Here is a 22,546-nt window from a genome sequence, read left to right on the forward strand (position 1 = left end):
TTGGGAGAAGGGCAGCTTTAATTAAGGTGCCTGAGAGTCATATAGACTAGACAAGAGTCATGAACACAGGAGGAAAAAGCATGCAAGTTACTCAGAACGATGGAGGATCCCTTCAGAGAGGGCAGGGCCCGATCTTCGTCCACAGGGGAACATGGGCACCCAGCTGTCTGGGGTGCAGAGTCTTTTCACCCAGCCCTGGAAGCAGCTGCTGGTTCATCACAATCCATCCCAAAGTCAGAGCTTCTGCCTTGTTGCTGTCCATCAGCCCCTCTGCCTTAAAAAGGCTTTTCTTCAGACAAGGAAAATGGAGGGTGGGGGAGATTGTGGGCTGGCCCAGTGCAGCGTGGACGGAGATCAGGGCAATGATGGGTGCTGGGTGCCCAAAGACGGGCTCAGTGGGTGCAGGGATCAAGCGCAATAGAATAACCTCCCAGGGTCCAAGGCCTCTCCGTCAGAGGCACACAGGTAAGCATGCAGAGACATTAGGGGGCTCCTCCAGCAAATATGAGCTCCAGAGCGGCCTGGATATCCCCCCCAGTGGCCTGGAGGGCTCGGAGGCTCAGCTCGTCGTCGTGGATGCCCATGTCCCGCAACTGCTGCAGCTGCAGCTGCCACTGGCTCTGTAGGCGGAAGAGAGGGAAGGAGCAGAGTTAGCCCAAGTCCCAACACAGTCAAGTGGGATGGCTGGATTTGGAGGGGCAGTGGGAGAGAACCAGAGCCAGGGCTGCTTAAGTTGGCACGGTGCTCTTGGGCAAGTCAGTGGTTGCCAGTTCATTTCCAGGCCCAATTCAAGGTGAATGTTTGAAAGCCCTAAATGACTCAGGCCCCAAATACCTGAGGCCACCTCCTTCCTTGGCAGTTCCTCTGCCTGCAGAGATGGGGGACAAGGGGAGAGGGCCTTCTCCGTGGTGGCCCAAGCTGTGGAACGATTTTCTCCAAAGCTGTGCCCGACACATTTATTGCACAGCTTCTGGTGGATTCTGAAGACACAGCTGTATCCCTGGCTTTGAATACTCAAGGTGTATGTTTTTAGGACCCACCTTAATTTTATGGTTGCAAGTTGTTTTAAATTGTTTTAAATGTTGTGTTTAATGCTATCACCTGCCCTGGGACCTTAATCAATCAATCAATCAATCAATCAAGATAATCGTCTGCCTGACCCACCTCATAAAGCTGCTCAGGGAGAAGGAGGGGGCACATGGAGGCTGCAGAACACTAGGCTTAACTCACAGGAAATCTCCAGGGAAAATCCAGGTCTGCCTGCAATCACCTCAGACAGCCTCAGGCTTGGCTTCCCTGCCCCTGCTGGGTTGTCATGAAACTAAATGCTCACTTGAATTAGCTTCAAGCAGGGGAGACAGGGTAGGGGAGAGATAAAGAAATTGGGCAAGTTGCTAGCCCTGAGCCTAACCCATCTTGTGTAGGGTGGTTAAAGAGGATGTAATGTCACCAGGTTGATTTATTTATTAATTACATTTCCACCCCACTCTTTCTCCCAAAGGAGCCCTCCTTGCAAAAGTGGCTTGTGGGTGCATTGCGCTGCAGGCCACAAAAGCAAGGAAGGCATCAGCCAAGCCGACTGCGCCACTGGGGTGGGCAGGTGCGCCTGAAGGTTACGGACCTGAAGGTTTGGCTGCCCGGAAGCCTGCAAGGCGTGCTGCAAGGCCTGGCTGAAGAGGTCATTGGTGATGGGTGTTCCTGACTGGACGCTGGAGGACATCGGAGACGTGCCTGAAGAATGCCCCTGGGAAAGGAAGAGGAGGAAGAAGAAGAAGGTGCTTTTGGTGCATAGAAGGGAATGGAGGATTTCCCATTATAGGTCTCTTTACCGCAGAGGTGGAGAAACCTGTGGCTCTACAGGCAATATTGGACTCCCAGCCCAGCAACCAGGGCAGCAAAGTCAATGGTCAGGCTGGAAGGGAGCTAGAGGCCACCAATAACCCCTGGAGGGCCACAGCTGCCTCATCCCTGTTGCAGGGGGAGCAGAATATTCCCCTCCGAAGTTCCTGTACCACTAAGGCAGTGCTGTGTCCCAGAGGGCACTGTAAAGAGGTGGCCCACAGGGCCCAAGCCCTAGGGCTTCTTCTGCCAGGCCCCTCCCACCCCTGGCCTCCAGCAAGTTGTCAATGAGGGGAATGTGGCCCTCAGCTGGAGAATAAACCCCTCACCCTTGGCACATGTATGTATACAGCATGGGCAGGAAACGGGCCTGCACCCCAGGTCTTTTTAATACCATAGAATCCTAGAGTTGGGAGGTCCTCCCAAGGTCATCTAGTCCAGCCCCCAGGAATGCCTCTGAAAGGTGCCCAGCAGCATCCGGCCGCACCCCTGCTTCCCCTTTACCTGGGTCCCGGGGGTCGGAGTGTGGGAGCTGCTCTCAGGGGTACTGGCCAGAGCCAGGGCCGTCGCCAATTCGCTCTGGGTGATGGGCCGGGGGCCGGCTGCCCCAGTGTAGCCAAGGGACGCCGGGCGGGACCCAGAGGTGCTGCTGGAAGGCGTGCTCCTTGTGCTCTGCAAGAGCAAAGAGGAAAAGATGCTGCTTACTGCTTGCACAAAAAGGTTCGTTTCAACTGCACAGCTGACTCCCCAACCCAAGTGAGCAGAGACCAGGAGCGGGACCTCCAGGTTCTGTTTTTTTAAAGAGTGATTCTATTTCTGAACCAGTTGGGAACATTCAGAATCCCCACTGGAGGAGTCTCTGCCTGCCACAGAGACACCTGCTCCCTCTCTAGAAAGGAAATACGGCAGAGTTCCAGGAGATCTTTGGATGACTTCATAGACTGGCTGCATTCACACATCAGGATAAGCCAGCAAGCACTCAGCGCACTTATGAGAAATTCATGGCGGAGAGGGCTATCAACGGCGCCAAGCCAAGATGGCTGCACTCTGCCTCCACTGTTGGGAGCCGTAAATGGTTCTGAATACCAGTTGCTGGAAGAGGAGAGGCTCTTGTGCTCGGATCCTGCTTGTGGCTTCCCGCAGAGACATCTGGTGGGCCACAGTGAGGGCAGCATGTTTGACTGGGTGGGCCATTGGCCTGATTCTGCAGGGCTATTCTAACATTCATTCTGCTCCTACTACACTTCTCTCACGATGCAAACAACAGGAGGAATCAGCTTCTAGACTCTTGCTATTTTTGAGTGCAATTCAGTTGCATCCTTGCAAATCCAGTCGATACACAGCTCCTGCCAACTGCCCAGCATAAGAAAGGCCCTTCTGGATCAGACCTGAAGCCCACCAAGAAGGCTGTTTTTACCCCAAGCACCTGGTATTCGGTGGTATAGGCTGTGTTTTGAACAAGGCAGCTCAGTAACTTGAGAGTCGGAGGTCCATGTTTTTGCTCTGAGAGATTCCCATTCAGTGCTGAAAAATCTAAGTAGCACTTAATATTTAAAAGGCACTCCAAAATATAAAAAACAGACAGCTCCCTCTCAAAGCTTACAAGTCATATCAAATTCAACCCCAACGTATTTTTCAAGGCAATGTGTGGTCTTGCTGCAGATACATATTTCAACTTTTTGAACTAAAAGGTATGGAGAGGGGACATGATCAAGGCATAACATTAGGCACAGTGCAAAAATCTTTTCTCCCTCTCTCACAATCCTATAACTCAGGACCATCCAATGAAACCGAATTGTGAGCAATTCAAAACGAAACGAAACACTAGGAGGCCCTCCAAGCAGAGTGAAACTACTGAATTTGCTGTAAGAGCTAGGAATTTCTGCTAACGTGAGCAGCTTCTTGAACAATTTAGACACATGCATGGGGCATAAGGCTACCAATGACTAGTTGCCAGGGCAACTGTATGCTGAACTCTGGTAACAGAGGCCGTATGCTTCCAAATGCCAGCTGATGGCCAGCACAATCGGGTTGAGTACAGTCGCCTTTCTGTCCTGCAGTTGGGCTTGTCAGAAGAGGCATCTGGTTGGCCCCGTGGGAACAGGAGGCAGGAGTGGCTGGTCCTTTGGCCTCGTGTCCTTTAGAGAGACACCCCACGCAACTCTCAGGTCTTTTCAACATTACCTGATGGAAATCGTCTTCATCATCAGAGAGACCTTCAAACAGGAAGCCACCTGCCCAAGGAAAGAGGCCAGAGGGAAGGAAAGGGTTCTCTTCAAACTCAGGTACCATTCAAAACCGATGGCACAAATTCTGATGTGCTAACTTCCCATTTTGGAATTCCAAAACATCAGAAATGCACTACATTTGATACTACCATAATGGGTCTAATTACAGGTGGAGATGAATCAGTGTACAGGGGGGAGGTTCAAAAAGTATCTACATGGTGCCTAGAGAATAACTTGCACCTAAATATTAGCAAGACTCCATTTCCGCAGGGTCTTGTGAAAGAACAATTTTAAGCAACAATTGATGACCTCGTTCTACCGGTCCACAATAGAAAGTGTCCTCTCATATTGTATCACAGTGTGGTATGTTGGCTTGACAGCCACGGACAGAAAGTATTTACAGAGGGTGGTGAACACAGCACATGATATCATGGGCTGTCCCCTGAGCCCGCAAGGGATCGATGCTTTAGGAGAGCGAGAAAAATTCTCAGGGACGATTCACACCCCAGCCAGAACCTCTTTAATCTTCTACCCTTGGGCAGGAGATACAGAAGTATAGTTAGTCATACCAACAGGCTAAAAAAAAGTTTCTATCCATGGGCTGTTAGGTTGCTGAACAGAAAATAATATAGTACAGCTGACTTTCAGGCTTGGTGTGTTGTGCGACAAGCACACAGAGTGCAATGAGATTGAGTGTTTGTGGGGCGGGGGGTGAGGCTCGGTTAATTTCATTGTACACAGGTTGTACATTGACAGTAAAGGTATTATTATTATTATTACATTTGCTTCTCAGCCCCTCAGAGATCTGTGCCCCACGCGGGAGTACCTCACTCACCTGGCATGTCCCGGTAGGAGCTGGAAGGCATGCTGCGCGAGGAAGTCTCTCCCGTAGGCAAGGGGGTGCTGCTGGCCACAGAGTGGAGAGCCAGGATAATGGCATTCACCAAGGCAGGGTGGGATGGGATGAGCCTAGAAAGAGTGGCAAGAACAAGTAAGCTGGGGGAGGCCCAACAGCCACAGGACCCCCCAAGGACATCTACCCTGGCCCCACCAATGGCAGAAATCAGCTCCTACAACAGGAAATCTGTTTTGTCTGTGAAAACCTCTCTCCGGAGTGACTCAGGAGGACACCAGGACTCAGGTCTATGATGCTTAAACAAAAACTTACGTGTCCAACATATTCGGGTCAGCAAAGACAGAGAAAAGATCCTTATCCTGCAAGACACCTGTCAAACAAAGAAATTATTGTATTCAACAAGAAAAATCTGTAACATCCAATCCACCAATAAATGTTATTATTATTATTAAATTTACATACTGCAGAATTTATATACTTTAGAAGAAAACTTACCGGTATATACTTCAGATATATACTGGTATATATCTCAGGAATATGTGAGCAGTGTTAGAAACTGATACAGTGGAACCTGAGGTTGTGAACGTGATCCGTGCGGGAGGCATGTTCACAACCCACAGCATTCGCAACCCGCAGTGCCGCATCTATGCACGCACAGGTTGCACTTCTGCACATGTGTCAAAACCTGGAAGTAACCCATTCCGGTACTTCCAGGTTCGGCGCGGTGCGCAACCCAAAAACACATGACCTGAAGCGTCTGTAACCCAAGGTACCACTGTATATGAAAGCTAGGAGCTAAATGGCACCATGTACCATGGTTATGGGTGCAACAACGGAATGTCTAGGCACACTTTTTTATAACAAGAATACAAAGCCGAAAATGAATGAACTGCAGCTAAAATATTATGTTCATTTTTCGCGCGGTCTAGTCCTCCCCCTGCCCAACCCCTCTATTATTCTTAAAAGAGTCTTCTCCAGACTTCAGTGAGTAACTGAAAGTGGGGAGGCAGAAGAAGGTCCTCCTTTCCTTCCACTCTGCAGTTTTAACCTGCAGTACCGTGGTCACAGCTCAGAAACTACTAACACTAATGAAATTCTCTGTTGCAAAATGCGCCTAGAACAATGGGAGTTTCAAACACCATCTGTGAGCCTTGTCTGAAACTGCAGAGGAAACCCCTTCCTTAAAAAGGGCAAACCTGAAGCCTGTAAGCAAAACAGACCTAAACTGACTTGGCATGAAGCAATCAATCCTATCAGTCAGGAAGCCAAATATGATTGGAAATCTCATTAATTTAGTGTTTTCCTAGGGGTAGGGGTAGTGCAACAACATTTTGCTGCAGCCCCAAGAACATTTACAGTGGTGCCCCGCAAGACGAATGCCTCACAAGACGAAAAACCCGCTAGACGAAAGGGTTTTCCGTTTTGGAGGTGCTTCGCAAAACAAATTTCCTATGGGCTTGCTTCGCAAGACGAAAATGTCTTGCGAGTTCCTGCGGGTTTCCCCCCCTTTCCCCAAGCCGCTAAGCCGCTTATCAGCTTATCCGATAAGCCGATAAGCCGCTAAAAGCCGCTAAACCGCTAATAGCGCTAATCCGCTAAGCCATCAATGGGCTTGCTTCGCAAGACGAAAAAACCGCTAGACGAAGAGAATCGCGGAACGGATTCTTTTCGTCTTGCGAGGCACCACTGAACTTGGAGAGAAGATCCACTGAAACCACAAGGACCTCCTTTCAACTGAAAGTACTGAAGATTAGAGCACTGAATGATAGAACTGCAGAGTCATCTTGTACAACTCCCTGCAATGCAGGAATCACAGCTAAAGAATCCGCAGCAGATGGCTGTCTAACCTCTGAGGATACAGCAGAAACATTCCTGGATCAAATCAAAAGTCCTCCTTTTCCAAAATCCTACTTCCCAAATGGGTCCATTGGTGTACCCCACTGGTCCCGGCCCCCCTATTTCACCCCCTCTATTTCCAGTCTACAGAGGGAGAGCCCTGTCACTTACTTTGCCATCACCCACCAAATTGGCACCACTAAGACTCAGAGGAACCCCAAGGTACGCATTAAGCACATTTTGGCGGGGAGAACCCCATAAAAAGCCAGCCCAATGTGGACTGAGCGTGCTCAGTGGGCATAACATGCTGACTGACCACCTGGTTTGGGGAGGTGGTCAGAAAACTGGATGATAAGGGGAATTGAAGGCAGTATCCAGACAGAAGGAAGGCAGGCCTGATTGCAATGCTTCTGGTACCTGCAGTAGGTGGTAGGAGGGGTTTCAAGAAGACAAGACAGGTTGACCTCACACAGTTAAATCCTAAGTGTCAAACTTTTGCCAGCTCAGGTATGACAGCCTGAGATAAACACAGAATAGCAGTGTCTTTGCCTACACACCAAGCCTACCTACCCAAAGCGACTGGGTCGCTGCTGAGGCCAGGGGTAGCAACAATGATCTGATCGAGCGACTCCTTGTTCCCCAGCATCTTGAAGACCTGCGTGGGGGACACAGAGAAATCAGCAAGGCTGACAGAGAAAGCCACAAGCTGCCTTTGAGAACAGCAGCAGCAACGTATCGACGCTTCCCACTTCCCTGTGAAAGGGGCGCAGTGGGCCCAGGAAGGGCAGCGTCAGCCACGCTCACCGAATCCCTGAAGACAGGACTGCTGTGCAGAGCGGTGTGCAGGACCCGGAACTCCCGGACTGCGGCAGCTTTGTCCACTGGCTCTGGGGGGAAGAAGGGCAGAGAAAGAGATCAGACACTCGGTGGAATCAGTCAGCAAAAGGCGACAGCAGCAGCTGGCATCCATGAGACAAGGGTCAAGCATATTTTGCAATTCCACTGTCTGAGGTGCCAGAAGGGGACACAGAGCAGGGATTTGATGATGCAGGGACATCTTGGCCTTCATGCGCCATGCGCTGGATCAGTGGTTCCCAATGTTTTTGGTCCCATCCCGGCTTACCTGGCTTCTGTTCTGGCTCTGGCCAGGACTTTCGGAGGACATGGACTGTGGAGCCGGACTGGATGCCATAGAATTCAAGTGTCTGGTCATCCCGCAGCTTCCGCCCACAGTAGATCAGATCTGAAAGGCAGGCAGTGCAGCATGGCACACGTAAAAAAGCTGGGCTTGTGGGCCGGGGAGGTACCAGCCCCATTTTCTGAACCAGAGCTGGACAACATGGTGCCCCCCTCCAGATGTCTGATTGTTTGTTTCATAAAAATTAATACACTGGTTGATTGTAAAAAGAAAAAACCCTGAAAGTGCTTTGCAAGAAGGTAAAACATAAGATCAAGATAAATTTACAAGAACATTTTAGCAGACACTAAAAGGAATACAGTGAAGGTGCCTGCTTGAGATCAATAGGCAGGGAGTTCCAGAGTTTAGGTGCTGCCACACTAAAGGATCGAGTTCTTACAAATGTGGAGTGGGTCTTGTGTGGCGCCTGTAATAGGGTGAATTCCACCAATCAAAGCTGTTGAACGGGCACATGCAGAGCAAGGAGATCTCATGGGCACACTGGTCCCTAGTTGCTAAGTGCTTTCTAGTAACACCAATCTTTCTAGCAACAACAATCATGACCAGTGGTCAGGGATGGTGGGAGCTGGCGTTCAACAATAGCTACACCTGGATGAAACAGAGTGGTTAGCCTTGTCTCTGAGAGACCTGGATTGTTCTTCCCTGGAACTCCAGGAACTGTAGCTCTGTGAAAGGAATGGGGTGCAGATCTCTGATCAACTTTCAGCACCCTGGAGAAACTACATTTCCCAGGATTCTTTGGGGGAAGCCATGACACAGCTTTAAATGTGTGGTGCAGGTGTGGCCAGGGCATTTCACGACCTTGAGTTCTGATGATGGTGATGATGATATGGCAGGAAGTTAAGAACAGCAGCTCACCAATGAGTTCCGGGTCGGGGACAGATTCCTGCAGCTTCCCTGTGATGAGCTGCTTCAGGTAGGAGATGCTGCAGCCCCCCAAGGGCCACTCGCCCAGCTCCGTTTCTGGCAGACGCAAAATAGACTTGGGAGCCAGCGGCTGATCTGCCAGCTTGACTGCGATGTAGCACTCAGAGAGAGCCATGGCGTCCGATTCCCTGGGAGGACTTGGTCCGGTGAGGCCCCAATCTGAGCTCCAAGTGGAATCTGTAAAAGGAACACAGGGAGCTGCCTTTTACTGAGTCAGACCATGGACTCATTGAGCTCAGTACTGCCTACACTGCCTGGCAGCAGCTCCCCAGGGTTTCAGGCAGGGGTTTGCCTATCGAAAGCACACCATTGCAAGTACATAAATAGGTAGGGCTCTGGCGGGAAAGTGAACGGCATTTCCGTGCACTGCTCTGGTTTCTCCAGAAGCGGCTTAGTCATGCTGGCCACATGACCCGGAAAAACTTTCTGCAGACAAACGCTGTCTCCCTTGGCCTGTAAAGCGAGATGAGCGCAGCAACCCGAGTCGTTTGCGACTGGACTTAACTGTCAGGGGTCCTTTACCTTTTTACTACTGTACAGTGGTACCTCAGGTTAAGTACTTAATTTGTTCTGGAGGTCTGTTCTTAACCTGAAACCGTTCTTAACCTGAAGCATCACTTTAGCTAATGGGGCCTCCTGCTGCTGCCACGCCGCCAGAGCACAATTTCTGTTCTCATCCTGAAGCAAAGTTCTTAAACCGAGGTACTATTTCTGGGTTAGTGGAGTCTGTAACCTGAAGCGTCTGTAACCTGAAGCATATGTAACCCGAGGTACCACTGTATATAAATCTTGCAAGTTAATAACATTAATTTCTTTTAATGCATTAATGCTTCTTTCCCTATCCTTCAGCTAAAAGCCTGGATGGTCATGTGTTGGGATTATTGGGGAAATGGCTGGAATAAAGACCTCACTTCTGTACTTCCAAAATTGTTCTCTGTGTCGTTCGTGACTGGACTTAACTGTCAGGGGTCCCTTTACCTTTTATGTACAGTGGTACCTCTAGATGTGAACAGGATCCGTTCCGGAGGCCCGTTCACATCTAGAAGCAAACGTAACCTGCGTCCGCACGTCACATTTTGGCACTTCTGCACATGACGTCATTTTGAGCGTCTGCTCATGCGCAAGCGGCAAAACCCAGAAGTAACACACTCCGTTACTTCCAGGTTGCCGCGGAGCGCAAATCGAACACGCTCATCTCGAAGCACATTCAACCTGAGGTATGACTGTATATGTAAATATAATTGCCTCTGCCTTACCCTGTCCTGTATTTTGCCAGAACAAAGGCAGCAACCCTACAGTCCGCCCCCCCCCCCCCCCCAGTCCTTGAAGCTCTCACAGAAGAAGAAGAAGAAGAAGAAGAAGAAGAAGAAAGAGTCTGGATTTGATATCCCGCTTTATCACTGCCCTAAGGAGTCTCAAAGCGGCTGACATTCTCCTTTCCCTTCTTCCCCCACAACAAATACTCTCTGAGGTGAGTGGGGCTGAGAGACTTCAGAGAAGTGTGACTGGCCCAAGGTCACCCAGCAGCTGCATGTGGAGGAGCGGGGAATCGAACCTGGTTCACCAGATTACGAGTCTACCGCTCTTAACCACTACACCAGTGTTTCCCAACCTTGGGCCTCCAGCTGTTTTTGAACTACAATTCCCATCATCCCTGACCACTGGTCTTGCTAGCTAGGGATGATGGGAGTTGTAGTCCAAAAACAGCTGGAGGCCCAAGGTTGGGAAACACTGCACTACACCAGTGTTTCCCAACCTTGGGCCTCCAGCTGTTTTTGGACTACAATTCCCATCATCCCTTGCCACTGCTCTTGCTAGTCAGGGATGATGGGAGTTGTAGTTCAAAAGCAGCTGGAGGCACAAGGTTGGGAAACACTGCACTACACCACACTAGCTCTCAGCTCCTACTTGTATGCCAGCAGCAGCGGGGACGGGGATCTCTCAGCTCCGAAGGGATGCTTCGCTGCCTATCGGAGCTGGAGTGCAAGCAGGAGCAGGGACGGGGATCTCTCAGTTAGGCAATGGGAAGCCTCCCTTCCCAGCTGAGGGATCCCCGGCCCTCCTGCTTGCACGCAAGTAGGAATGCCGCTCAGAAAATTAGGTGGTTTTGGTAGAAATGATATAAAGGATTAAGTAAAAATGAGTTGATGAAAATGATGAAAGAAAGGACGTTAATTATAAATATATTAAATTAAATTATTTAAATGGAAATAAGGTTGGAAGGATTTGCTGAAAAAACGATTTGAACTAAAATACAAAATTGGGAGGTGTGAGGTGGTCAAGGAAATAAGTAAAGGAAGAAAGCTATGTAAAGGTTTAATCTGTTCTTTTTTTTTTCTTTAAGTGAATGTATTTTTATTTTTTATTTTTTTTTCTCCGTTGTTGGTTTTTTTTTTGTATTTTGTATTTTTTTTTTAAATTTCATATTTATTAAGATTTTTGAATACAAATGCATAAATAAAAATTACTTATATCATAACATAATTTCGTCTCTTCTTTGGACTCCCTCTCATCTCCCGCTCCCACTTACATCGTTGCAAAAGATTTTTTCCAAGCAAATTACCCACTTGTTTACAATATTTATCACCGCTCATTTAGGTAAAATCTAACAATTCTCCAAAATAAATTTATATTTTCCTTATTTCTCACTTATCATCAAAATCATATCTAATTCAATGGTAGGCAATTATTTATGATCTAGCATCCTTCTTAGCATTCAACCAAATTGCAGTATTTCTGTAAATAAGTCTTAAATTTCCCCCAGTCCTCCTCAACCCTCTCTTCTCCCAGGTCTTTTTTTGTATTTTGTATTCTTTTCTTTTTGTAACTCTTAAACTCTGAATAAATATTTTATATATATATATATATATATATATATATATACAGTTAGAACTGGATATGGAACAACTGACTGGTTCAAAATTGGGAAAGGAGTACGACAAGGCTGCATTTTGTCTCCCTGCTTATTTAACTTATATGCAGAATTCATCATGCAAAGGGCTGGGCTGGATGAATCCCTAGCCGGAATTAAGATTGCCGGAAGAAATATCAACAACCTCAGATATGCAGATGACACAACCTTGATGGCAGAAAGTGAGGAGGAATTAAAGAACCTTTTATTGAGGGTGAAAGAGGAGAGTGCAAAATATGGTCTGAAGCTCAACATCAAAAAAACGAAGATCATGGCTACTGGTCCCATCACCTCCTGGCAAATAGAAGGGGAAGAAATGGAGGCAGTGAGAGATTTTACTTTCTTGGGCTCCATGATCACTGCAGATGGTGACAGCAGCCACGAAATTAAAAGACGCCTGCTTCTTGGGAGAAGGGCAATGACAGGCCTAGACAGCATCTTGAGAAGTAGAGACATCACCTTGCCAACAAAGGTCCGTATAGTTAAAGCTATGGTTTTCCCAGTAGTGATGTATGGAAGTGAGAGCTGGACCATCAAGAAGGCTGATCGCCGAAGAATTGATGCTTTTGAATTCTGGTGCTGGAGGAGACTCTTGAGAGTCCCATGGACTGCAAGAAGATCAAACCTCTCCATTCTGAAGGAAATCAGCCCTGAGTGCTCACTGGAAGGACAGATTGTGAAGCTGAGGCTCCAGTACTTTGGCCACCTCATGAGAAGAGAAGACTCCCTGGAGAAGACCCTGATGTTGGGAAAGATGGAGGGCACAAGGAGAAGGGGGCGACAGAGGACGAGATGGTTGGATAGTGTTTTCGAGGTTACCAGCATGAGTCTGACCAAGCTGCGGGGGGCAGTGGAGGACAGGAGTGCCTGGCGTTCTCTGGTCCATGGGGTCACGAAGAGTCGGACACGACTAAACGACTAAACAACAACAACAACAACAATTTCGTCTCTTCTTTGGACTCCCTCTCATCTCCCGCTCCCACTTACATTGTTGCAAAAGATTTTTTCCAAGCAAATTACCCACTTGTTTACAATATTTATCACCGCTCATTTAGGTAAAAATCTAACAATTCTCCAAAATAAATTTATATTTTCCTTATTTCTCACTTATCATCAAAATCATATCTAATTCAATGGTAGGCAATTATTTATGATCTAGCATCCTTCTTAGCATTCAACCAAATTGCAGTATTCCTGTAAATAAGTCTTAAATTTCCCCCAGTCCTCCTCAACCCTCTCTTCTCCCAGGTCTTTTTTTTGTATTTTGTATTCTTTTCTTTTTGTAACTCTTAAACTCTGAATAAATATTATATATATATAGGTAAAGGTAAAGGTACCCCTGCCCGTACGGGCCAGTCTTGACAGACTCTGGGGTTGTGCGCCCATCTCACTTAAGAGGCCAGGGGCCAGCGCTGTCCGGAGACACTTCCGGGTCACGTGGCCAGCGTGACATCGCTGCTCTGGCCAGAGCCAGAGCCAGAGCCGCACACGGAAACGCCGTTTACCTTCCCGCTGGTAAGCGGTCCCTATTTATCTACTTGCACCCGGAGGTGCTTTCGAACTGCTAGGTTGGCAGGCGCTGGGACCGAGCAGCGGGAGCGCACCCCGCCGCAGGGATTCGAACCGCCGACCTTTCGATCGGCAAGTCCTAGACGCTGAGGCTTTAACCCACAGCGCCACCTGCGTCCATATATATATATATATATATATATATAGTAGGAATGCCGCTCTTGGCCCTCCTCCACCTTCCATGCCTGACCCACCGCTTCCCCCCCACCACCACCGAAGAACCAACAAGTCAGGGGCTGCCCAGGCTCGTGGAGAAAGCAGATAGGAGCCTCGGAGGAAGGGGAAACTGGCCCACTCAGCCTGGCCCACCTCGCAGGGTTGTTGTGGTGCGGATAAACCGGGGAGGGAGAGGCGTTTGGCTGTCCTACTTGCGGCCCTGGGAGGAAAAAGCGGGCCACAAATGCCGTAAAGAACAGCAACCGCAGAAGCCCCCATTTTCCTACAAAATCCCCCCTCCTCGCTCTGCCTACCGGGATGTTTACAGCCGACGGTCTCCTCCAGCCGGAAGCGCTTCCCTGACCCCGCGCGAGGCATGCTGGGGAGTGGAGTCCGCGCGGAGGAAGCGGCCTCGCGTCTCTCGCCTGGGCGGCCGGAGAGGGAAGAGGAGGAGCGACGGTAAGCTCCGCCCCCTCGAGAGTCGATCCGCAAGGCATCCTGGGAGCGGCGGTCCCAGCTCGGATGGTGCGGGGGGGGGGAAGACTGAAGCCCATGGATCGGGGTAGAAGAGCAGCGTCGTGACGTTCAGCGCCCGAGCCAATCAGAAGAGAGGAGGGTGCCAGGAGGGGCCAATAGGCCGGCGGGAATTCGGAGCTGCCGTGAGTTTTGAAAGAATCTGGGCGCGCGATGTTTCTAATGCGCTTCTCTTCCTCAGTTACGGTAGTGGGAGGTCTAGCGCCTTTCGTCCTTGAATTGAGTTTTGCTTTTATTTTTAATGTCATTAGTGACTGCTTAAAGGAGTTGGAAGAGTGCAAACTTTCCTTTTATATATATAATTTTTAATATTTTTTTCTGTTTTACAATTTAGAATACTCATTTAAACATTCTTAAAATATCAGTGAAATTCTTCTCTTTCCATGGTTCATTTTGCATATCATAAATTCCTGCATATTAAACATAAACTAAACCATTCGGTATTCAGTTATTACATCCATCAAATTTACATCGTTGAATTTATCTTAATGCTGCCATCAAGTGTACACAATTTCCCCCATATATTTAATAAACATTTCCCAATCTTCTTTAAACGTATGTTCTTGTTCTCTTATTCTATATGTTAAAACAAAATAAAAAAATTCCTTCCAGTAGCACCTTAAAGACCAACTAAGTTAGTTCTTGGTATGAGCTTTCGTGTGCATGCACACTTCTTCAGATGCCTAATGACATCACATGCATGTGCAGAAGCGGCGAATCACAACCTGCGCACACACAGATGCGGGGTGCGTCCCTTTCAGGTTGCAAACGGGCCTCCGGAACGGATCCGTTTGCAACCAGAGGTACCCCTGTACAAAGATACAGTGCAGCTCCAAAACTGACGAAGTCTTGACTCATACAAGGATTGTCTTTACAAATCACTGACTGGCATAAAATGCATCTTGTTTTGCAAACGCCGCAGCCTTTGTGCCATTCGCAGGGGCAGCTCACCCGCTCCCCAGCACCCAGCCTTGCAGAAGCCCAGTTCACAGAGTGAGTGGGCTAGGCTGGGGGCAAACACCCTCCCAGGTCCACTTCCCTCTACCTAGGCTTCTGCCTTTTCCTGCCCTCTCCGGGGGGGGGGGGGTGGCAGCCTCTCCTCTCTTTTGCCACATGTTCCCATGTTCCGACAAGAGCGGGTGGCCAGGGAGCATGGGGGATGGGGCAGGGGGTGCAGCTGGACTTTGAATAAAGCTCCATGGGGGACAGTAACAAAATGGTTGCAGGTGGGCCGTGGAGAAACAAAATGCTGACAGAGTTGGGGGCACAATGGGTGGTGCATCATAAAGAGCGGAAGAAGAGGAGCGCCAGATGCCCCTGTCCCGAGGGGAAAAGCACATCAACCACTGTCACAGAGATGCTGCTTGCACCTTGAAACAAAAGGGTGGGTGAAGGGTCCAATCCTGACACACAATTAAGTGCAGGCCTCTTTTAAGTCCCTTACCTTTCCTGCCCCGATCTGGCCACAGTGATCCATGCGACGGTCACCTCCAGGTTTGACTACTGTAATTCGCTCTACGGGGGGCCGCCCTTGAAACTGTCCCAGAAACTCCAGTGGGTGCAGAATGCTGCAGCGAGGCTCCTCACGGGGTCTCTGCCATGGCAGCATATTCACCCAGCACTTTACCAGTTGCACTGGTTCCCAGTGGAGTATAGGGTCAGGTTTAAGGTGCTGGTCTTGACCTTTAAAGCCCTTTGTGGCTTAGGGCCCTCGTATCTATGGGACCGCCTCTCCTGGTCTGCCCCGCAGAGGACCTTAAGGTCCATGAATAACCATAGTTTAGAGGGCCTGAGCCCTAAGGAAGTTGGATTGTCCTCCATCACGGCCAGGGCCTTCTCAGTGATGGCTCCGACCTGGTGGAATGCTCTGTCCCATGAGACCAGGGCCCTGCAGGATTTAACCTCCTTCCGTTGGGCCTGTAAGACAGAGCTATTCCGCCTGGCTTTTGATTTGAACTTAGCCTGATCTTTTATTCCCCTTTCTTCCCTCCCCCTCCCCTTTTTATGAAGATCACCTGCTCTGGGATCCCACAGCTAATTCTCCCCTGGTCTCCTCGCTGGCCCAAGTAGGACTAATTTAGCCAGCTAGCCCTGGTGATCATCTAATGTTTATTGGATAGATTTTCCCCCTAAATTGATTTTTGAATTCTGAATTTATTGTTATTCACGTTTTATACTGTATTTTATGCTGTTTTTTGTTGCATCAATTAAGTGTTTTAAATTTGTTGTTAGCTGCCCTGAGCCTGGTTTTCTGAACAGGGAAGGGCAGGGTATAAATAAAATATTATTATTACTATTATTAATTATGTACAGCCAGTTGCTCACCCTCAGACTAACGCAAGGTTAAAAAGGAGGCAACACGTCGTGAGGATCAAATGGGAAGAACATGCATGCAAACTTGAGTCCCTTGGAGGAAAGGTGGGATATAAATCATACAATGTGAAGGGACCCTGCGGATCATCTAGTCCAATCCCCTGAAATGCAGAAATCCCAACACCGTAGAATAAATGCAGACTCTCCAAGTGTCAGGCTCCATTTACAAGAAAGGAATAAACATTCTCCATGCTTCATAAAAAATGGCTGGCTGAAGAAGCATTGCAATTTAATAATTTGAAGTGGATTGGTGACCTTTTTCTTCAAAACTATAGGAAGGGCTTCGTAGGCCAGCTTCATTTCCTTCATCTGGTGCAGGTATTTTCAGACCCTCCAAGTGTTCCTGTTTTCCAGGGTCAGTTCCAGATTTACAGAAGCTGGGCCGGTTTCTGATTTGATCCTGGAATGTCCTGCTTTTCCTTAGGACATTCCTATTTTCATCGGAGAAATGATGGAGGGTATGTAAATGACATAAATGAATATGCCCCGTGGCTATAGAGACAGGGCCTTGTCTGCTGCAGCACCCAAACTTTGCACCTATTCTTGTCCTCCCATGTATTTATGGTATTTAGGATCATTTACCATATTGACCCAAATATAAGCCACACTTTTTTTTCAAATTCTGACCGTGAAAAGTTAAAGTGTGGCTTATATTCGCGACCTTACAAAAATGGGCTTTTCTGATATCGTTGCTGAAACAGCTGCCCTAGGTCTGTGGCTGTGCCTTGCCTACCAAGGCCCAAATGGAGAGCGCCCCCCCTCCGCCCCCCAGGATGCCACCATGAGGGCCGTCGGGGGTGCGGGACAACAATGCCCGTCTGAACCGCTGTTCACAAGCCTCCCCAGAACCGCTGGAAAGAAGGGGGAAGGGGGGAAGGCCGCCGGCAAAGTGGTGTGGCTCCCCCCCAGGAAGCAGACTAGGAGCGCGGGGGAATGGTACCCGTAGGATTTTCTTCTACTTTTGCCATTTACGGGCGTGAGTGCCTGCAGAATTTTAAGTGAGCGGCTTATATTCAGGTATTGACTTTTCCCCCCTTTAATTTTAAAAGTGCAGCTTATTTGCAGGGGCGGCTTACCGTATATTCTGGCCAATACAGTAATTGGGTTTAGCACCCATTTTTATCATGCTCTTGATTATTATCTGTCTTTGTCATTTTTTTTTAGAAAACACTCTAATAAATTCTAGTAAGGCACAAAATTGATGGTGGTTTATAAGGATTGGCCTTCTAAGGTACTTTGGTGGTACCTGTCAAAAGGTAGATTAAATCCAGTTAATAAACAAACCAAAGGTTCCTATTACTTCCTCCAGCTGCTGCTCAGTGATCAGGGATGATGGAAGCCAGAGGTCATATTCATAAGTTAGGCCTCCCCTTTGCTAAATTCAAAGCTTAGCATTAATTTTAACTACCTTCTCAAATTTTAAGAGCAACCATGTCTCAGATTAAAGCTGGAGAATGTGAGGCATGATCCCTCTAGGACAGGGATCAGCAACCTTTTTCAGCTGTGGGCCGGTACACCATCCCTCAGACCATGTGGTGCGCCGGAGTATATTTTGAAGGGAAAAAATGAATGAATTCCTATGCCCCACAAATAACCCAGAGATACATTTTAAATAAAAGCACACATTCTACTCATGTAAAAACACGCTGATTCCTGGACCGTTCACAGTCCGGATTGAGAAGGCCATTGGGCCACATCCAGCCCACGGGCCTTAGGTTGCCTACCCCTGTTCTAGGGAGCAAACTGCACTGGGGAGATTGTATTTGTAGCCTTTGTAACCCTGGGAACTTCCTCAGAGTAAGCCCTGGGTCAGTGCAAACATGCGATCTGGTCGTGGTCTGTTTGGAACGAGACCAACCATAAGGCCCGTGTCCAGAGGTGATGCTCAGCCAAACTACCGCTCAGCTCTGGACATTGTGGCAGCAGGACATGGGGACAAGTGAAGCAGAACCACAAGTGTGGCTCCCTGTACCCCCAATCTGACTCACTGCAACGCTGAGCAGTAGATCTGCTTCATGTTACGTGTTAGCTCCAAAAATTTGTGTTTATCAAAAGAGTCGTTTACTACAAGAAGCACGCCAATTTTTACTTCATTTAGCATGACTTTATTGGCTTGTTTTGTTTGACAGAGAAAATGGATAGTAATAAAGTACTGAACTCCACATGAATCAGAAAAAAGGAAAGGCGAAGGTGGTACACAATCAGAGTGGCTGGGGAAACCCAGCCAGATGGGCGGGGTATAAATAATATATTATTATTATTATTATTATTATTATTATTATTATTATTATTATTATTATTATCATCATGAGTGCAGCTGTGGACAAGTCTAGGCAAAGCGGTGGACAAAGGTTGCCCCATGCAGGAGCCAAAGCAAGAACTGGAGAAATGTTAGATATCCTGCAAGAGAACAGAATTCAACAGAAAAAAAAGCAAGGCCCCCAATATATATTGACTTGGCCAGAAGAGGTTGGCTGCTTGGATTGTTAGAAGCATATGCGGTGGACGATGGATGGGCCAGACTCATCGTACTCCTGCTTGCTGATCCACATCTGCTGGAAGGTGGAGAGAGAGGCCAGGATGGAGCCCCCGATCCACACCGAATATTTGTGCTCTGGCAGGGAGATGATCTTGATCTTCATCGTGCTGGGGGCCAGGGATGTGATCTCCTTCTGCATCCGGTCAGCGATACCGGGGTACATGGTGCTGCCACCAGAGAGCACTGTATTGGCATACAGGTCCTTGCGCATGTCCTTATCGCATTTCATGATGCAGTTGTAGGTTGCCTCATGGATACCAGTCCACTCCAAGCCCAGGAAGGGGGGCTGGAAGAGGGCCTCGGGGCACCGGAAGCGCTCGTTGCCAATGGTGATCACCTGCCCATCCGGCAGCTCATAACTCTTCTCCAGGGAGGAGGAGGAGCTGGCTGTGGCCATCTCCTGATCAAAGTCCAGGGCCACGTAGCAGAGCTTCTCCTTGATGTCCCGAACTATCTCCCTCTCAGCTGCGGTGACAAAGCTGTAGCCCCTCTCAGACAGGATCTTCATGAGGTAGTCAGTCAGGTCATGGCCCCCAAAGGGCATGGGCCTCTGAGTGCGTTGCAGGGCATAGCCCTCATAGATGGGCACGGTGTGGGTCAACTTGTCCCCAGAGTCGATGACAATCCCGGTGATGCGGCCAGAAGCATAGAGTGACAGCACGGCCGGGATGGCCACATACATGGCTGGCGTGTTGAAAGTCTCAAACATGATCTGTGTCATCTTCTCACGGTGGTTCTTCAGGTTATTGGGGGTTTCTGTGAGCAAGACTGGGTGCTCCTCGGGAGCCACCCGCAACTCGTTGTAGAAGGTGTGGTGCCAGATCTTCTCCATGTCATCCCAGTTGAGGACGAGGCCAAATTCAATGGGGTACCTCAGGGTGAGAATGCCCCTCTTGCTCTGTGCCTCAGCCCCCACGTAGCTGTCCTGCCCTAAGCCTGCCATGGCATCTTGGTCCCTGGGCCTCCCCACAACCATGGGGAAGACCACCCGGGGGGCGTCCTCTCCTGAAAAGCCTGCTTTGCATGTCGCAGAGCCATTGTCAATGACCAGAGTGGCAGCCCCATTCTCAGCCATTTGGAGCAAGTCTGCAGGAAATAAGCAAAGAGTTGTTTACCCCCCCAGATAATATTCATGTTGGGGTTTATGAATATTCCAGAACTCACTGCAAGGGAGGAAATGTGCTCATATAAACAATTATCAAGTACAGTGGTACCTCGGGTTACAAACGCTTCAGGTTACAGACTCTGCTAACGCAGAAGTAGTACTTCGGGTTAAAAACTTTACCCCAGGATGAGAATAGGAATTGTGTGCCAGCAGCGCGGCGGCAGTGGGAGGCCCCATTAGTTAAAGTGGTACCTCAGGTTAAGAACAGTTTCAGGTTAAGAAGGGACCTCCAGAACGAATTAAGTACGTAACCAGAGCTACCACTGTATCTAAGACTGCTTATTCCCATGTTCAACTCTCCATTTCCATCCCTTTTCCCTGCCAATCTTTGGAGAACTGGAACGACACATGGAGGAGCTGTCTCAGTGACCCAAACCAACTGCCACTAGAACAGTTCTCCTAATTCAGGGTCTCCTTCCGTAGCCACTCCATTTCATGGTTTTGTTGGTAATGGGTTTTTTAAATAATAAATATCTATGTACAGTGATGCCTCGCAAGACGAAAACAATCCGTTCCGCGAGTCTCTTCGTCTAGCGGTTTTTTCGTCTTGCGAAGCAAGCCCATTAGCGGATTAGCGCTATTAGCGGCTTAGCGGCTTTTAGCGGCTTAGCAGATAAGCGGCTTAGCGGCTTAGAAAAAGGGGGGGAAAGTCGGAAAAACTCGCAAGACATTTTCGTCTTGCGAAGCAAGCCCATAGGGAAATTCGTCTTGCGGGCCTCCAAAACGGAAAACCCTTTCGTCTAGCGGGTTTTTCGTCTTGCGAGGCGTTCGTCTTGCGGGGCACCACTGTACTATGACTTCCGGCGAGGCATCATGGCGGAAGCCACGGCAGCGAGCAGCTCCTGAAGCCAGCCAAAATCAGTTGGGTTACCTGCTGGCGCCGGACCGCTGGGACTGCTGCTGCTGCTGCTGCTGCCGCCAGAACCGACAAGGAACCAGGTGAGCCCAGCTGCCAGGAACGAAAGCCAGGACACTCAGCCACCCGGCCGACTGCCCAGGGACAATCGGAGACCTAAGCCAGGAGAGAGGAGAGGGGAGAAAAGGGGGGGGGGACAACCAAACAACAAACATAGAGCCCCACCTGCTGCTGCTGCTATCTGCAACCCTGCTGCCGGGAGGGCAAGGGAAGCCGTGTTGAAAAGGGTGGCTGAGCCTGACCCGAGCTTCCCCCCCAAGCAGGAAGAAAGCAAGCAAGAGGAAGGCTGCGCAAAACCCTGTCCTGCTTTTTTCAATTATTTTTTTTACTTCCTTTTTGTGTGCGAGTGTTTTTTACTCCCCCCCCTCTTTTTCTTCTATTTTTTTAAAAAAAACATATTACCAAGCAACTTTTTTATATTATATTATTCTCATTAACTCTATCCTCTACTTTTTTTAATACACAAAACTCCCCCCCCTTTTCATGTATTTTAACCCCCTTTTTAAAAAAACAAAACTCCCCCTTTTTCCCCCTTCCCCCCTTCCCTAAATCTTCAGCCCTCTTGCTAAATTATTATTACCACCATTTTTAAAATACGTCAATATATTACCTAAAAACACATTTTCCATCCCCCCCAAAAGGGAGGGACTTTTTGCTGTTGCTGTTGTCCTCTTTCCTTCCCTCCCAATATTTTTTACTTTATTTTTATCAGACAAGCTGCCCCTCACTAACATATTTCCCCTATTTTCTGTATTTCGTTTTATTTTTACCCCAGTCTCTACCCCCATTTCTATTTTTTTTAAAAGGGGGAAACACTTTGTTTTTAATTAATATTTTTTATCATCATTATTTTTTAAAAAATCCTTATTATTATTATTATTATTATTATTATTCCCCTTTTCCTCTTAGTCCCCCTTTAGTTTCTTAGTTTGTCTGTTTTTGAGGAGGGAGCCTTCCCTTCCCCCCTTTGTCCTGCAACTACAATATTACCATCCTCTCTGAAAATTAAAATAAAATAAAAATACTTTCCCCCCCCCCCCCATATCAGTGCTATTGCCACTGGTGCCCTTCCCCCCTCCCTTTTTCTTTTCCTTTCTTTTCCTTTCCTCCCCCCCTCTCCTTCTCTCTCTCCCCTTCCCCCCTCCTTTTTAAAAAGAACACATACATGTTATTATATTAAATTTGCCCCTCTCAAAAGGGCTCTTTATACATTTTCATTTCTTTTTTTTTTTCCAAATACATTTTTATTGAGGTTATACACATAACAAACATACAAACAGATACAAAAGAAAAAATTATAACAAAAAACAAAAAACAAAAAAAGCGTCAGGATATATAAGCCAACTTTTTCCTCTCTCTAACTATACAAAGATAGATTAATCTGGCTGTTTCACAAAACAGTAAACGATTAAAAAAAAAAAAAAAACCACACGCAAAAACCACCTCCTGGACTTCCTTCCATACATTTTCATTTCTACATTATTTTTACCTTTGGCATT

The 22,546-nt window shown here is 48.1% G+C and overlaps 1 protein-coding gene and 1 pseudogene across 5 annotated transcripts in view; both read right to left on the reverse strand.

The window, feature by feature from the left end:
• On the reverse strand, nt 1–13,988 carry UBL7 (ubiquitin like 7). 2 transcript variants are annotated; one of them, XM_079991684.1, is made up of 11 exons: nt 13,835–13,988; nt 8,816–9,061; nt 7,883–8,002; nt 7,564–7,646; nt 7,330–7,414; nt 5,236–5,293; nt 4,903–5,036; nt 4,024–4,073; nt 2,344–2,511; nt 1,622–1,744; nt 1–620 (listed from the first exon to the last, which is right to left on the reverse strand). In XM_079991684.1, the coding sequence occupies exons 1-11, from the start codon at nt 13,896–13,898 to the stop codon at nt 483–485; spliced, it is 1,269 nt and encodes a 422-aa protein (XP_079847810.1). In that variant the 5' UTR covers nt 13,899–13,988; the 3' UTR covers nt 1–482. The 2 variants fall into 2 exon arrangements, with proteins under 2 accessions (XP_079847810.1, XP_079847811.1); XM_079991685.1 differs by lacking the exon at nt 13,835–13,988 and adding an exon at nt 13,674–13,787.
• A 4,521-nt stretch (nt 13,989–18,509) lies between these two features.
• LOC307224656 (actin, cytoplasmic 3 pseudogene) overlaps nt 18,510–22,546 on the reverse strand; it is a 39,626-nt pseudogene continuing 35,589 nt past the window's right edge. For 2 of the 3 annotated variants that reach the window (XR_013843868.1, XR_013843869.1), the window contains exon 2: nt 18,510–20,052. The product of XR_013843868.1 is annotated as an actin, cytoplasmic 3 pseudogene (transcript). Of the gene's footprint in view, nt 20,053–20,923; nt 21,039–22,546 lie in introns of those variants that run through there. The other variant, XR_013843870.1, reaches the window with a different exon arrangement.

Source organism: Podarcis cretensis (genome assembly GCF_951804945.1).
Source record: "Podarcis cretensis genome assembly, chromosome: 9".
Taxonomy (NCBI): domain Eukaryota; kingdom Metazoa; phylum Chordata; class Lepidosauria; order Squamata; family Lacertidae; genus Podarcis; species Podarcis cretensis.

Coding starts and splice junctions, on each gene's coding strand:
- UBL7 (XM_079991684.1), bottom strand. CDS start 13,898: ATGCCTCGCGCGGGGTCAGGGAAGCGCTTCCGGCTGGAGGAGACCGTC. Junction 7,415..7,563: donor GTCCTGTCTTCAGGGATTCG/GTGAGCGTGGCT, acceptor TCCCCCACGCAG/GTCTTCAAGATGCTGGGGAA. Junction 4,074..4,902: donor CTCCTACCGGGACATGCCAG/GTGAGTGAGGTA, acceptor TTCCTTGGGCAG/GTGGCTTCCTGTTTGAAGGT.